The 14,911-nt window shown below is 39.0% G+C and overlaps 1 protein-coding gene across 2 annotated transcripts in view; it reads right to left on the reverse strand.

The window, feature by feature from the left end:
- The window catches only part of cers3a (ceramide synthase 3a), a 36,420-nt gene that overhangs the window by 11,701 nt on the left and 9,808 nt on the right, over positions 1-14,911 (reverse strand). The window contains exons 1-6 of one of the 2 annotated variants that reach the window (XM_038270825.1): positions 13,063-13,215; positions 12,739-12,929; positions 6,727-6,844; positions 4,513-4,631; positions 1,421-1,478; positions 1,250-1,300 (exon numbers count right to left, since the gene is read on the reverse strand). In XM_038270825.1, coding sequence (XP_038126753.1) covers positions 1,250-1,300; positions 1,421-1,478; positions 4,513-4,631; positions 6,727-6,844; positions 12,739-12,929; positions 13,063-13,104 — 579 coding nt within the window. In that variant the 5' untranslated portion in view covers positions 13,105-13,215. Of the gene's footprint in view, positions 1-1,249; positions 1,301-1,420; positions 1,479-4,512; positions 4,632-6,726; positions 6,845-12,738; positions 12,930-13,062; positions 13,216-14,911 lie in introns of those variants that run through there. The other variant, XM_038270827.1, reaches the window with a different exon arrangement.

A 14,911-nucleotide genomic window follows, 5' to 3' on the forward strand; every position in this document is an offset into this window, starting at 1 on the left:
TTAAGGTCTCTGAATAGGGTGTGTAACATTGTTTGGGCTGAAAATGGCATATTTGCTGTTCTATGAGCCCTAATGTAAGCCTGGTTAAAAGCCCCAGAATGAAACAACAGGTTTTCTTCCTTTTATGGTATTTTCATGAATATTAAGATGAGCTGTGCACTGATTGGTTGGTTTACAATTAGTTAAGCTGCTGATCAAAGATGCATCATAGCAACAAGCACTCATTCACTGAAACATCAAATTGTTGATATGGTAGGGTGGCCAGATGTCCTCTTTTTCCCAGACATGTCCTACTTTTCATACCTAAAAAAATGTCCAGGGGGAATTTCAAGATCGCGGATTTTGGTCGACTACAGTGCAGCAGAATCGAGCCGTGAGCTCCGGGGCTGGTCAGAGCTGGGGATTGATCGCTCCGTCCCCAGCCACTGGTTTCCCCGGACCAGTCCCAGAGCTCATGGCTTGGTTCGAATGCCCGGTCCAGTGTAGTCAGCAGCCCAGCAGTCCTCTTTGCAGACCGTATATTTACTGCATACATCATTTAGGTAGTTAACATTGTATTAATTCTTGAGCTCCCTGAGTAATTTACTCTCATTATTAACTCCCACAGGTACGAGCTTCGGCTGGAGAGTAAGATTAAGATAATAAAGAAGTCAGAATTTAAGATTATATTATATTAAATGAATGAATTGTTTCATTATATAAGTTCAATTCAAATATTAAGTCCACAGCAGCACATTGTGAAGCTATTCAGTGTTGCTTTAAGTACAAATACGATGAATTAGTGCAATTCTTACTACAGTAAGAGCTTGCAATTTTTGTGTACACTGGAAAAATCTAAATCTAGATAAGTCATTTTTTCCTTAAAATAAGTGCATTTGTTCTTAGATCGAGAAGGAAAAAGAGAAATATTGCCAATGGAACAAGACAATTTAGATTTAAACTAAGAAAACACAATTAAAGTGTCTTTTTTCAAGTGCATGTTATCTAATTATCTTATTTTAAGAGTAAAAATACTCATTCCATTGGCAAACTATCTCATTTACCTACTGAAATTAAGGGTAAATACACTTAATTTAAGACATTTTTTTTTACTTATTTATAGATCATTTTTCAGGTGTAATCCATGCACTTCTGCATACGTTTCCTTGATAATGCCTGAACTATATTTGATGTCAAATCTTGGTTCCCTATCTGCTGAATAACAGGAGATGCTACCTTTTTGATAATAAAAAAAAAAAATGAAACAAACCTGTTTTGGATAACCAGTCCATACTTCTCTAGTGTTATACAGCCACTCTTTCTGCAAAATATTAACCAAAGAAAATCATACAATTTGATGAAAATAATTAGTTTATGCAGTAAAAGCTGAGTGTCTCCATCTTCTAAGGCAAGGTTGTGTTTTAATGTGCTTTGTACTTACATCATAAAGTGCAATGATCCCTCCTATAAATGCAGACAGGTAAAAGACAAACCTCCAACTGTAGATAGAAGACACGAAAAACCACATGCAAATAATTAATTTAATTAATTTATATATTTTTAAGATATTATCAGAAAGAGATGGACAAAAGCGCTCATTATAAGAAAGATAACATAAAGGTGAGTCTCATCGTTCTGGGTTAATTTAACTCTATCATTTTTCTATTGTTCATAGGCCAAATAATACCAGTTTGATCTATTTGGGTTTAAGTTAGTTCACTCATTGCTGAAATCAATCAATTATATTTGTATAGCCCTTTACAATTGCCAAATGGTACCCTAAGTGCTTTACAACAAAGCCATAAAACAACACATAACACATACAAAACATACAGATACAATTAAAAGTGCAGTAGCGGTGCAGCGCTACAGGACATTAAAAGCCTTCCAGAAGAGCATAGAGAGGAGCACACAGAAGGAGGACACCTATGAGACAGTATTACCCTAGTCAGAATAAAGTGCTAATTTAAAAAAGTGGGCAGAAATGACTTCTGCAGTTGCATCTCATTGATTTATTTCAGTAATTCAGCTCTTAAAGTAAATATATTTTATTGTAATCAATAAATGAAATATTTCAAGCATATGATTATTTTATTTTTATGATTATTTTATCGTGCCCTGTGATAGACTGGGCGACCTGTCCAGGGTGTACCCTGCCTCTCGCCCATTTGCAGCTGGAGATAGGAACCAACAACACTCGCGACCCCAGCAGGGATAAGCGTGATGGAAAATGGGTGAAAGGATGGATTATTATATCGCATAAAATAAAAAATATCATTTTCAGATGTAGACATGATAAACTTCTGGAAAGTAGAATCATTTGTCATACAGTGTTTCAACTTAGACCCTTGAACCCTACGGACCCACCGGCGGGTCCAGCTGCTACATGACCTCGTAGTTTTAACAAACCCCCAGTATTGATGTAAAAAACATATTTGGCACAGTTTGGTGACATTTATGGATAAATGTGCCAAAATGGCCTCTCCGCCAAAGAAATTTCTCACTAATACCATTCTAAAATAAATATGATTCATCTGATTGAGTCCAAATTTGGTATATTTTTACACAACATTTAGATTTGAAAGTCTGTACTACTTTTTTGTGCTATAAATAATATTTTGGTAGTGTTTTGCAATGTTTATTTCAAAGAAAATTTTGGCGAGGTTCAAAAAATGCAAAATATTTTGTATTTTGTCCCTAATATTTCAGGCAGGGTCAAAGCTACAATGGTGCTGACACCAGAAAACCATTCTATGACATCTTATCTTTACAGACGTACCAAAAGTTTCTTCTTAAATCTAATAGCTTTGAGGCTATAAGTTATTTACTTTTGTGTGTTTTTGTCAGGCAGAAATTTATTTATACCCCCTTAGGGTGTAAGAGGTTAGTACTCGATTGGGGCTTCATGTGCATGAATTGCTGTATAAATGTGGCCCAGATTTTTGCACCTCCCATTAAGGGAGTCACCCCTCTGACCTTAGCCATTCTGGGTTCCTCTGCTATATTTACTCTGAATTCAATTATATAATAAAATGTATATCTGCATTTTATGGTCAGGTTAAATATTAATACATACTCTTACATGCTGTTTATTTCAGATATAGTGGTTTAAGCCTTTTGTTTATATATAAATGTACTTATGTTGTGTAGTTATTGTTTTATTTACTTATAAATGCATTTATTTTGTATTTCTATTTAATTTTGTGCACTTTCGTCCCAAATAGAAACCCTTTGGTGTGCTTTGGTGGTGCAGTGGTTGGTGCACACGACCCTACAGTATGTACAGAGGCCTTAGTCCTCAATGTGGGCAACCCAGGTTTGAATCTGGCCTGTGGTCCTTTGCCGCATGTGTCTCCCCCTCTCATACCCCCTTTCCTGTCAGCCTACTGTCCAAAAAATTTTTTTTTGAGTTTGATAAACTTATTAATGCTATTTTTTTTATTGTTAGGAGTAGTATCTATAAATCTTAAACAATATCCTTTTTTAGTTCACCAAAAAGACCTGTAAACCCTCACAATGTAGCATAGTCCTGAGGATAATAATGGGAAACCAGTCAACACATCTACACACTGTTGAAGAAAAATGATAATTTTTAGTCTTTAATACAGTTAATCTTATGGCATGTGTAAAAGGTATGTTGTATACTCTCCTTGTGAACATATTTCTTGAATTTGAACAAGTTTGTGAAGATAACCTTTCCTTGAACCAGATTACTGAATTTAAGTTTGTTCCTGAGAATTTATGGTGAGGCCCCCGCATTCCACAAGCTGTCTGTGAAAGCTTATCTTGTGTTTTATGACCCTAAGAATTCTAGATGCCAGGACAAGCTTTCCGCCTTTTCTTGTTAAAACAAAGAAGCAAATGACCCCAGATGTTTGCAGTAATTTAGGTGAAGCTCTAGGCAGTGTCAGAGATGGCTTCTGGTTGGAGGACCAAGGGCCAGCCTTATGTGAATAAATTAAATACAAGAGGATAAAGCTTTCTATATAGAACTAAAAAAATCAGATTTGCCCTTGCAACTCTCCAAAGATGTCTTTGTACGTCTTTGCTTTATTTTCTTCTCTCCATTTATGTCAGGTAAATTGAATGTATGTCTCCGTTGTTCTGCAGTTTCTGGTGTAAGTTTGTGCATTGTTTTATTTCTAAGTGTATGCATTGTCTTATATTGGATTAAACTCTGTAATTCTGTGATGTCAACACGCCTTGCTGATTTTCATAGTGACCACACGCAGCTCGCCGAGTGGACCTGGGAAGGGAAGAATGAAAAGCCAACCTTTTTCCAAAGTTAACTATGTTAGAATATTTTCTTCCTTAACAACACATATACTTAACTGTTTTGCTATATGTAGTGAGCTGTCCTCTCACTTCCATTGATTTTATAGCCCTGCTACTAACCATTACTAGCTAAACCTAAACTAGCCTTAGTCCTAACCTAACAATGAGGGCAAACTTTCCTCAGGAAAAGGACCAAAGTGAGGACATTTTGCAAACAGTAAACACACAAAAACCATGAAAGAATTGCTGAGTAGTGACCTGGCCTCTCTGAATTTCTTTAGGACTCCAGGATGGTCCTGCCTCCGTCTTCTTCGGAACCAGCGTTCAATCTGTCTGACCGGCAAACTGCTTTTCTTCGACAACCCAATAATGTCAGCCTAAAAGTAAACAAAAACATGCAAGTTTAAGAAATTAGATTCAAGGTGACATTTTACAACTCATTTTGTGTTAAGATTCTGGGTTTGGAAATTAACACAAACTGTAGATAACCTTTGTCTAGACTTGTTTTAATAGATTTTAGTGATAAAATTTATCCTTTTTACAAATTTACATTGACAAAGGTTGAACATGGCTACAAAACCTACTAAACTTGTGGATTAGATTGTCTAGATTTTCTAGGACTATGTTTTAAAAGTTGTATTTTGAAAATTAATGTGATAAATTTTTTTTTCATTTTCAGCTTGAGTTTTAAGAATTCAATTATCTTAAAGTTGCCTTTAAGAGATCACAGGCTGAATCCCAAACCCCCCCTTAAGGGCTAACCCTTCACTATCAAGTGTCACTATCAATTAAAGGGCTGGTTATCCTCCCCCAGCAGTGTGTCACAGTGAACTGGTCGCAGATATTTTTGATTTATGCCCAATAATGAAGCATGGTCTGCTCTATTTTATTCCCCGCCACAACGCAAGAGGGACATCAGGAACTAGCTGTGGGTCTAGATAAAAAAAGAGCGGAGATCCAGGTGGAAAAAGGGTCCCAGCGTTTTCGCGCACCTCGCTCTTCTAGCTGGTCCATCTTCATGAGTTGTTTCTACAATGGCGGTTAGACAAACAAAACAAGCCGGTAAAGTACCAAACATTAAATATGGATAGTGTAGAGAGGATGTAGATTTGACCAATCAGGGGCCTCATGTCTGCGGCACTCTCTGCAGTAACCTACAATTTCGGAGAGGTGCAGCAGAGTGACTGCCTCACTCACAGCTGTGGAAGGTGCCTTGATTAAAGGTGGGGGGTATAAACGAGAATGGGACAGCCTCTTCCATCCAAAGAAAAGAAAAGCAGTTGTTGCTATGGCCACACAGGGATTTGCGGGGCTGTAGCAGGGTGGCATAAAATCAAACATTTCATAAAGAAAGTATACAGTCAGATAAATATATTTAAAAGAAGTTGCAGACTCGCTATTTAAGGGCTGGGGAGTGAGGAGTGTAGATGCATTTCTATTGGTTTGCTGGACGTTCGCTACAACATTCTTATTGGTCAAGATGAGCGTTTGGATTGGGCCTCTAAGTGAAAGGATTATGATGTGTGAAACACAATTTGAAAAGAACACAATTTATTAAATTCAATCTGAAGAAGGGAAATCTTGAAAAAACCTAAAACACTAGTAAACAAAATATAAAAAAAATAAAAGCAAAAATGTACTTTGAAAAAATACAATCTGAGAAAGAAGGAAGGTTACCATTAAAATCTTTAATATCTGGATTGCATTGCTTTTCAATTTTCCATTTACGAAACATATTCTTTGCTTGCGACAATAATAGACTAAAATTCACTCCTTAAGAAAACAACCTGGAGGACCTGTTATACTGTAAATGTTTCTTTGTTTTGACCAACGCAACAATTAGAAAACCAGCTGCCAGTCTGGCCTCCTTCTAGTTGAAGGATTGGACAGCCCCCGACGTGGCAGCTTGTCTGTAGGCAAAACAATGACGCGTTCTTCAGAATAAAGGGCTGCATCTGCATATAAACAGCAATGAGAAAACTATCAAAGCAGAATCTCATAAACCACAGACAATTCTCAACGGGTCCTAGAGTGGCAGTCTGTGGGAGTGGGGCTCAAACTCAGAGCACAAGCACAATGCCCTAACCACTAGGCAACCACTTCCCAAAGCAGGCATTAAGGCCAGATTTGACTTCTACAACTGCACACATTAAATGTTGCTTTGATCTGGTTGTGAACCAGTTTTGCTGTTATGTCGGTCTGGAATTTCTAGGGATGCACAGCTGGAAAGGCCTACCGAGGACCAATCACAGCTGGTTTTTGTCTGCACACTTCCGCTTGAGGTCTGCGTGGGTTTACGACTGTCTGACGTGTAGTCGGGATTTTTTTGGAGTTTTTTTTTTATCTCCATGGTATCAATATAGCGTTGAATGTATTTCTTAGTATTTATATCTATCAAAATTTATTCAGAAAAACCAGTTATGGCAGATTCTGCTGGATAAACTCGTCCAGTTTTTAATTGATGTTTTTTACCTGAAGTGGGTTTCTGCTCTGGGTCGTGTAATAGAGCTCCAGAATGGGGATGTGTTCTGCTCTTAGTTGGACCCGATGTCTGATTCCAGCCCAGACTGCGAGAGGCGTCGCTATCCACCTGAGTTTCATCAAACACACATTCAGTAACACAAATGGAGGGATTTGAAAACAAAACAATGAAATAGAATTTTATCCATTAGAAAGTGTTCCTGGCTCAGAGTATCAGAGTCTATATGTAGTTTACTCTGAGATAATGTGCTCTAATTATCTTGTGTTTCTTTTATTTTTTTAATTAACCTTTATTTAAGTATTTCTCCGGGTACTTCATCTCCCTCCCATACTCCAAAAAGCATCACTGTTACAGTAAGTTTAGGCAGCACTTAATTTTCCTTAGGTGTAAGTGTTGTGCATGGTTGTATGTCTCTCTGTTGCCCTGCGATAGATCAGTGACCATTCGAGGGTGGACCCCGCCTTACGCCCGTAGACTGCCACAGACAGTGGTGGACCCTCACAGTTGAAGCAGATGGATAATATATTTAATTCTTTTACACAGTAAAACAAATTAACTGAAAATAAATCAACTTAAAAGCAGGTTAGCTTGTTTTATTTTAATGTGTAATTTCTTTACATTTGGGTTTTCCTTGTTCAGTTGTTGAAAAGTTTTAGGTTGTGTGAGTCTGCAGATCTGAAAGAGAATCCTGGATAGATGTGGAATTGTTTTCAGAAAAAAAAAAGCAATTCCAGATTAGCCTGCTTTCTGGTCCAGTTGATGCAAGATTGATTGATGCCGGTTTGTTGAAAACATCTTGCTAACCAGTTAGCAAATGAGTGATAGTAGGTTCCTAATGGTAAATTCCATTGGGACCAAGTAGCACTAAATTGGTGACTTAGAAACGACACTGTCAACAAACGCTATAGACAGAGGAAACATGCAAGAGGAGGAGAGTTTAGTGTCAGAGGTCGTGGATGAGTCTCCTCCGTCAGACATTTTTTATTTACAGGAGGAAAGCGGGACGAAGATGTTGTGGAAGAGGACGCCAGGGCGGCAGAAGCTTGGTTTGGTGTAGAAGGCTTCCAGCCGTACATGTTTGAGCCCTTGCCTCGCAACGCTGCCAGTTCTGTTAGCTCTATGCCTGCTGAAGACACAGACGTCTATCCCAGTGAACACTGGGACGCAACTCAATGGGAAAGGAAATGATTCTGATTTCAACTGTTGTGTATATTAGCTGCGACATATGAATCAAGATGCTATGAACGAAAAAAATTGATCGACAGATTACTGTTGATATATGATTGGCCAAATTTATGTGTTCAGGCTGACGTAGAACTAACTGGCCTGCATAGGATAACGACAATAAAACCCACAGATTTTAAGACAGGAATTTTTTTTTTTATAGAATTTTCTAAACTTTGGTACAATATCATCTGATAAAGAGTACATTTATGTACATGTTAAAGCCAGAATGATTTGACATTTAAATATGACTTCCCTACGACTTTAAGGCTGAGATCAAAGGAAAATATATACATTTAAATGATGAGATGGAAAAGGAGTTATGCTTATAAGGTTCCAAGCTCCACATGACCACCTAGACAAAACATAATGCAACACTACATATAATCACACTGACAATCAACACAAACAAAGACAACAACAGGCCCAAACACACATTGATCCATCCAGAACGTATAGATCAGAAACCAGTCATAGAGCACCTTAAGCTAAAGCAAAGTCTGTAGTATTTTGGGTCCTGACTTTAGGTATTACCCAAAATCAAACAAGCTACTCCGTTTATTTGTGAGTAGCAGCTGCTGACCCATTAGCTATTTCAGTATAAAGTCAGAGTACATTGTGACTACAAAGTATATTTGTTGAATGCAAAATGCTACACAATATTTATCTAAAGTAACAGAGCCCATTCATTGATTGACTGGACCCTGTGAAGTTACATAGGTGGGTTATGAGAAGAGCCGCCCACTTATAGAGTGAATTTCATTCTGTTTTGTTGCAGAAACGAATACATTTAGTAAATGGAAATTTGAAAAAAATAATTTAAAAAATGTTTTATCAAATACCGTATTTTCACGACCATAAGGCGCACCGTACTAAAAGGCGCAGTCTCAGTTATGTGTCCCATTTCTGTATTTAACACACACATAAGGCGCACCGGACCATAGGGCGCGTTTTTTATATACAGGTACATGTCCTCTACTGCCTTTAAATACCTCTACTGCGTATTTAAAAATACAGCGGGGGCAAAACTGAGTATGACTGTGCTTTATTCATGTATTTATTACAAAGTATTAATCAAACCTGGGAGCTGGCTGTGAGACAGACACATCGCAGATGACAGAGCTGTGATCACTCCTAAATTAACTTAAAATCCTGAAACCTGCCGACGGAATTTGTTCGCTTTTATTACCGGTATCCTGGTGCCTGCAGCTAAAATTATTTAGATGAAAAACACCTGCCAGCAGCCGCCGGTGAACCTGGAGGCTGCCCGGCCGAGAGGCTGCTGATGAAGGGATTTCTCCTGTCGGTGCACCGCTGGTATGTGGGGGTCTGAGCGGCTCCGACAGAAATAGATAATCATGATGAACCGACTGCAATTAAGTTTTCAGGTGGCCTTTCTCACTTAAAAACATATTAAAACTACTTTATTCCCACTGATAACAGCAAATATAGCTGCAAGATTTAGATTATTTAGATGAAAAAACACCTGCCAGCCGCCGCGGTGAAGAGGAGGAGACCCGCCCAGAGGCTGCTGTTGAATTAAGTGTTCAGGTAGAAAAATAGAGCGGGAGCAAAACTGAGTATGATTGTGCTTTATTAATGTATTTATTACAAAGTATTAATCAAACCCATCAAAGTCATCATCCTCTGTTTCTGAATTAAACAGCTGCGCTAAATCAGACATGCCAGTTTCCTAGGGTGGCCATTTCTATACAACCAAAAAGGAGGACATTGTGCGGCATATCAATAAATTACTAAGGTGTACATAAGAATCGGGTAAAGTCACATTTATAGCACAATTCTTAGTAGTTTAAAGAGGATGCTTGTGTAGCTGAATAGAACTAAATATTAAAGAAATGTAAAAAAGAATTGGTTCCCAGCATTTGTATTTATTTAATACATTGTGGTGTTTAAAAAGTGACCATTTTTTTAACACAATTAATTTGCGCAGAACTGCTGCAATTGATCATAAAGCAGTTGTTTGGAAAAGAAGCTTGAGAAAGAGCTAGAGAATAGGACGATGCAAACTGCAAAAAGTGGCTGGAAAAGAGGAATTCATGACATGGCTGCAGCCTGTCGAGAGTAAAGATGATTTCACCATGTTCTCTATCTATCTATCTATCTATCTATCTATCTATCTATCTATCTATCTATCTATCTATCTATCTATCTATCTATCTATCTATCTATCTATCTATCTATCTATCTATCTATCTATCTATATATATATATATATATAAACTTGAGTCATGGAACTGTGCTTACAGCTCCTTATTTCATGTAAACTAATAACTTGTGTACATGATACTTGTTGATGGCATTAAAATTATTTCTAATAGCATTAAAAGAGCATTAAATTAGAGCTCCTCATTCCTGTATAAAACCTGTGAACGCTTAATTGAATCTGACATATTAAAAAAATCCCCATCATCATCCAGCAGATGTTCAGTTTCTGCCCAAATATTTTCTTTCTGTTGCCGATTTTTGTAACAGGGATAACTAGGATCATACATAGTTTGTATGAACTCTGTTTATTCTCTGCTTCCAAACTCATCATCTCTTCATCCATTCCTGCAATAAGAATTTTCTTTTAAAGTTGTGAGATTCACTCTAGAATCTCACAACTTCTTCCTGGTCTGTTGAAGCACCAATAGTCTGCATCCAATTATTTAATTAATTGCTCTTAGTTTTTGGGAATATATACAAACTATGCTCTAATTTCTAGATACCGATCTGTTTTTACTATAATTTAATTTGACAAACCGGGTCTTCTCTACATTCTTTTTTCTGTTTGGTGCGATTGCAATAGCGGGTCTTGATCTGGACGGACCGGAGGGGAGCAAAAAATAGCTCAGCTCCGTATTTTGACGGTGAAGGACGGAGAAGACGTACGTGGGCGGTGACGAGCGGAGGATGTGGAACAGCTCTCATTGATTTACATGACAGACAAGTACTCTGCATGACGTACGTGAGCGGGGCGGAGCGCTGACGGAGTATGTGGAATCTGGGGGTAAAGGAGGACAAATACACGTCCGGCTGGGTGCAGCGCCGGACGCCGGACAGTGCAATGAAAATCCGGACTGTCCGCCCTAAAGCCGGACATCTGGCCACCCTACAGTTTCCCCTTCTTCGCTGTCAGAGTCACTTTCCGTGCAGCGCGGCTCCTCAGAAATATAATGCCTGCTTTTGCGAAAGCTTGAACAACAGAGCCAGCAGACACGTTAGTCCAAGCATCTACAATCCTTCCGCAAACTGTGGCGTAACTTGCCCGGCGCTGCCTTCCACTTATCCTGAAACTGTGGTCTCCGTCTGTCATCCATCGCTCCCACGCCGCTCGCAGCCTTACTTTGAACGGCCGCTTCACACCGATGTCGAGCGGTTGAAGTTCCTTTGTCAGACCCCCGAGATAACGGCGAGCACAGCGTTTATTTTTTGTCACCATGTTTTTCACATCAGCTGTGAGATGGGCAAGCATTGAGTCACATATTAAAAGCGATGGTGATGCGTGGAAAAAAACCACCTGGTCTCCTCACATAGCCTACACCTCCCTCAGCCACGCTTTCATCATCTCCTCATCCATCCAGCCCTTTCATTTGCTTTAAAATCATATGTCATCAGAGCGCTGTGTCTGTCTCGCTGTCAGCTCCCAGATCAGCTTCTCTGATTCGTTGATGCGGCGCTTCCAGCAGCAAAACTTCAATTTTTTCCATCTCGAGCAGCAGCAGCGCGTTGGCGGTACGCTCCCGACTCGCTGCGCCTGCTGCACCTGCTGCGCTGCGGGACCTTTTGCTGCGTCTATACGCTCGTCAACCGTTGACTTTGCATGTAAACTCGCTGCTTCTGCTGCACCTGCTGCGTCCGGTTCACAGCGAGCACAGCATTAATTTGTTTCACCATGTTTTTCACATCAGCTGTGAGATGGGCACGCATGGAGTCAGATTAACAGCGATGGTGATGAGTGGAAAAAAAAACCACCTGGTCTCCTTACATTCAGCCACTCTTTCATCATCTCCTCAATGAGGTGGTCTCAAAAGTCGCAGTTGCAACACACATAGGGCGCACCGCACCAAAGGGCGCACCGCACCATAGGGCGCACCGCACCAAAGGGCGCACCGCACATTTTGAGGGGAAAAAAAGACGTTTATGTGCGCCTTATAGTCGTGAAAATACGGTAAAGATTTTCAAAGTAGCATTTTTATATTACTTCCAATTTCATTTTTTCAAGCTTTTTTTTTCCCATTTTCTATATATTTTCAAATTGTATTTTTGCTAATTTTCCTTTTTCAGACTGAGTTTTATGAAATGCATTTTCTGGAAATTATGTTGTCCAGATCACATTCTGTTTACTTTAAGGCCAATATAAACTCTTGCTCCTAACCGTGAACATCCAATAGACCAGTAGAAATGCATCTTCACTCCTCACTGCAGAGGAAAGCCCCCAGTGGTGAATAAAATCACCTGGAAAATGCTGTTTGAAAAGAAAATGTATAAAACTCAGTCTGAAAAACTGAAATTTGCTAAAACTTTTTTTTTTTTTTTTAGTATGATGGAAGAAAATTCCCTCCAAACCTTCAAAGACCATCAATACACACAAAATGATAAATTTTAACTCTTAAAGATAATATATATGAAATATAGCTCAAATGTGGCTTGTGACTTATACAGTGTTTTTGTAAAGAGGATTTCTGTCAGTCTTTCTGAAGCAAACTTTTTTTTTCTTTAGCTGTGTGCAACACGTGGCACTCAGGCTGGCGTGTCAGCTCTCTGACGGTTCTTACCTTTCAAACAGATATCTGACGAGTAAAAAGCCGAAGGCGTAAGGGACTGTGACGTAAAGATGTGACGCTTTGGCGTAGACCCGACCCTCCTTGTCCTCCAGGTCAGCCCACGACAGCTCGGCAGGCAGCCAGAGTTTGTCCCACCAGAACCACTCGTACAGAGTGTCCAACATCTCGGCTCCAAAACCAGGCTGAAGAGGAATGAAAAGATAATTGGTTAAAAGAACAGACAACAAAAAAAGGAGGATGCTATCGTTATTCAGTGACGCTCACTTGCTCCAAACCTAATATGACTTTATTATACAATGGAAGGAATTTACCTACATGAGCCTGTAATTTATAATATTGGTACATTTGTTCCTCCATACATCAAAGTTCAGTCCTGACAGATCCACAAAGGCGTTGATAAGAGTCAAAGGAGAACCACCAGCAAGCAGACTGTGCTTACAGATGTGACAGTTGCCCTGTACATACAGCCATATTTCCTAAACAAATATTGACCTATTAACCCCTCCCTTTGCTCCAAATCCACGCCTTCCTAAACAGTCGTCCCTCCCTTCCTCTCAGAGACTCATCCCACCGCAGGCAGAGGGAGCGAGCCGGGGGGGAGAGGAGAAAAACAAACACTGCAAATGCTGACAATGAGAGCCTGGCTTGAAAGTAACATGAAACAGGTGCAGTCAGATGATAAGGGCGAGCCCACGCCGTCTGAACACCAAGTGTTCTCCCACTCATTCCTGGGATGGCAGCTAAAGCTGGGGAACAGGAATGCCAGTATTCCTTTCCTGCTCCATGGATAATAATTAAACTTCTTCAAAGTAAAGGCCTGTTTGCTATCTAGTAATGGATTCCAAGTATCTGCTGCGGCTCTCATTCCTCTACACAAATACAAAACCCACCAATTCACCTTCGCTGTTCGACTCACAGATGTTTTTATCTGCACCACTGTGGCTCATTTTAGAGGAATATAAAGAAGCCTTCTAACAATATTATAAAATCACAAAGAATGAACCAACCAAACGATCGTTTCTGTTTTTTTCCTGCTAGTTGAGGTCAAAATAAAGCTAATGTCACTATTCTGGTGTTTCTGAAACCAAGGTGAAGACAGATAAGGTGAGTTTGAACATATAATGGGCATATGAAGGTAGATTAACAGGAAAACTGATGGGAAACCTAAAGAGAAACCGAGAACGAGATAAAATCTGCAAGAAATAAATTAACAGAACAAATCTCATAATACAGAAGTAATGACCAGAGTAAATAAAGACAAAACCAACTAAAAACGCTAAGAAATAAGTAAGAAAAATTGACTAGAAAACAGCTAGATACCTAAATACCTAAGTATCTAAATCAATTCCTGAAAGGTTAGTTAAATAGGAAATATTTGCATTTACTAAGCAGTGCATTTGTATGATCGTATTAGTCATATTGTGTTGGAATATAGGGAAATTCTTATAAAACCAATATTGATCCAATAGTCAAGCTTAAAAAAAGAACTATAAGAATTATTTGTAAAATTCTTTACTTTTTAGTTTTATGACATTGTAGATTCATAAATATGGGGACAGTGGGAAAAGGTCCTTTACAAAAAATACTGAGTTTCACATGTGATTCCATCTCCCACATGTAAAATTTTACACCTATGATCAAGCATGTTGTTCATGTATTCCATGTTCCATTCAACTTTTGATCACAAGGGATAGATTGTACTTCCTAAGGAAGCCTCCAGTGTCTGCAGCAAGATGCTACATATCTTCTATCAGTCTGTAGTAGAGAGTATGATCTATTCCTCCATCATCTGCTGAGGTAACAGCATCAGAACTAATGCTGATAGGAGATAAGGAGTTCTAGGAGCTCCTGTAGAACCTCTGGAAAGGATTTCACAAAGAAAAATTCTTCATGAAGTGAAGAAAATTATGGACAACAGTGAGCATCTTCCCCATCATCAGACTTCAGACAAAAACAGTGTCTTCAGTCAGAGGCCTCTTCAGAATCAGTGCAGACAGACCGCTACAGAACATCCTTTCCTACAGACAGCATGAACACCTACAACACCTGGATAAAAAATAACCTCTGAGTTACCTGAGCGTCTTATTTACCTTTGGGATTAATAAAGCATTTTTGACTTGAAATTAAGGTGGCAAAAAGGGATGAGACATTTCTCACATGTGCA

This window comes from Cyprinodon tularosa, unplaced genomic scaffold (assembly GCF_016077235.1).
Source record: "Cyprinodon tularosa strain WSP-4 unplaced genomic scaffold, ASM1607723v1 ctg78, whole genome shotgun sequence".
NCBI classification, from domain to species: Eukaryota; Metazoa; Chordata; class Actinopteri; order Cyprinodontiformes; family Cyprinodontidae; genus Cyprinodon; species Cyprinodon tularosa.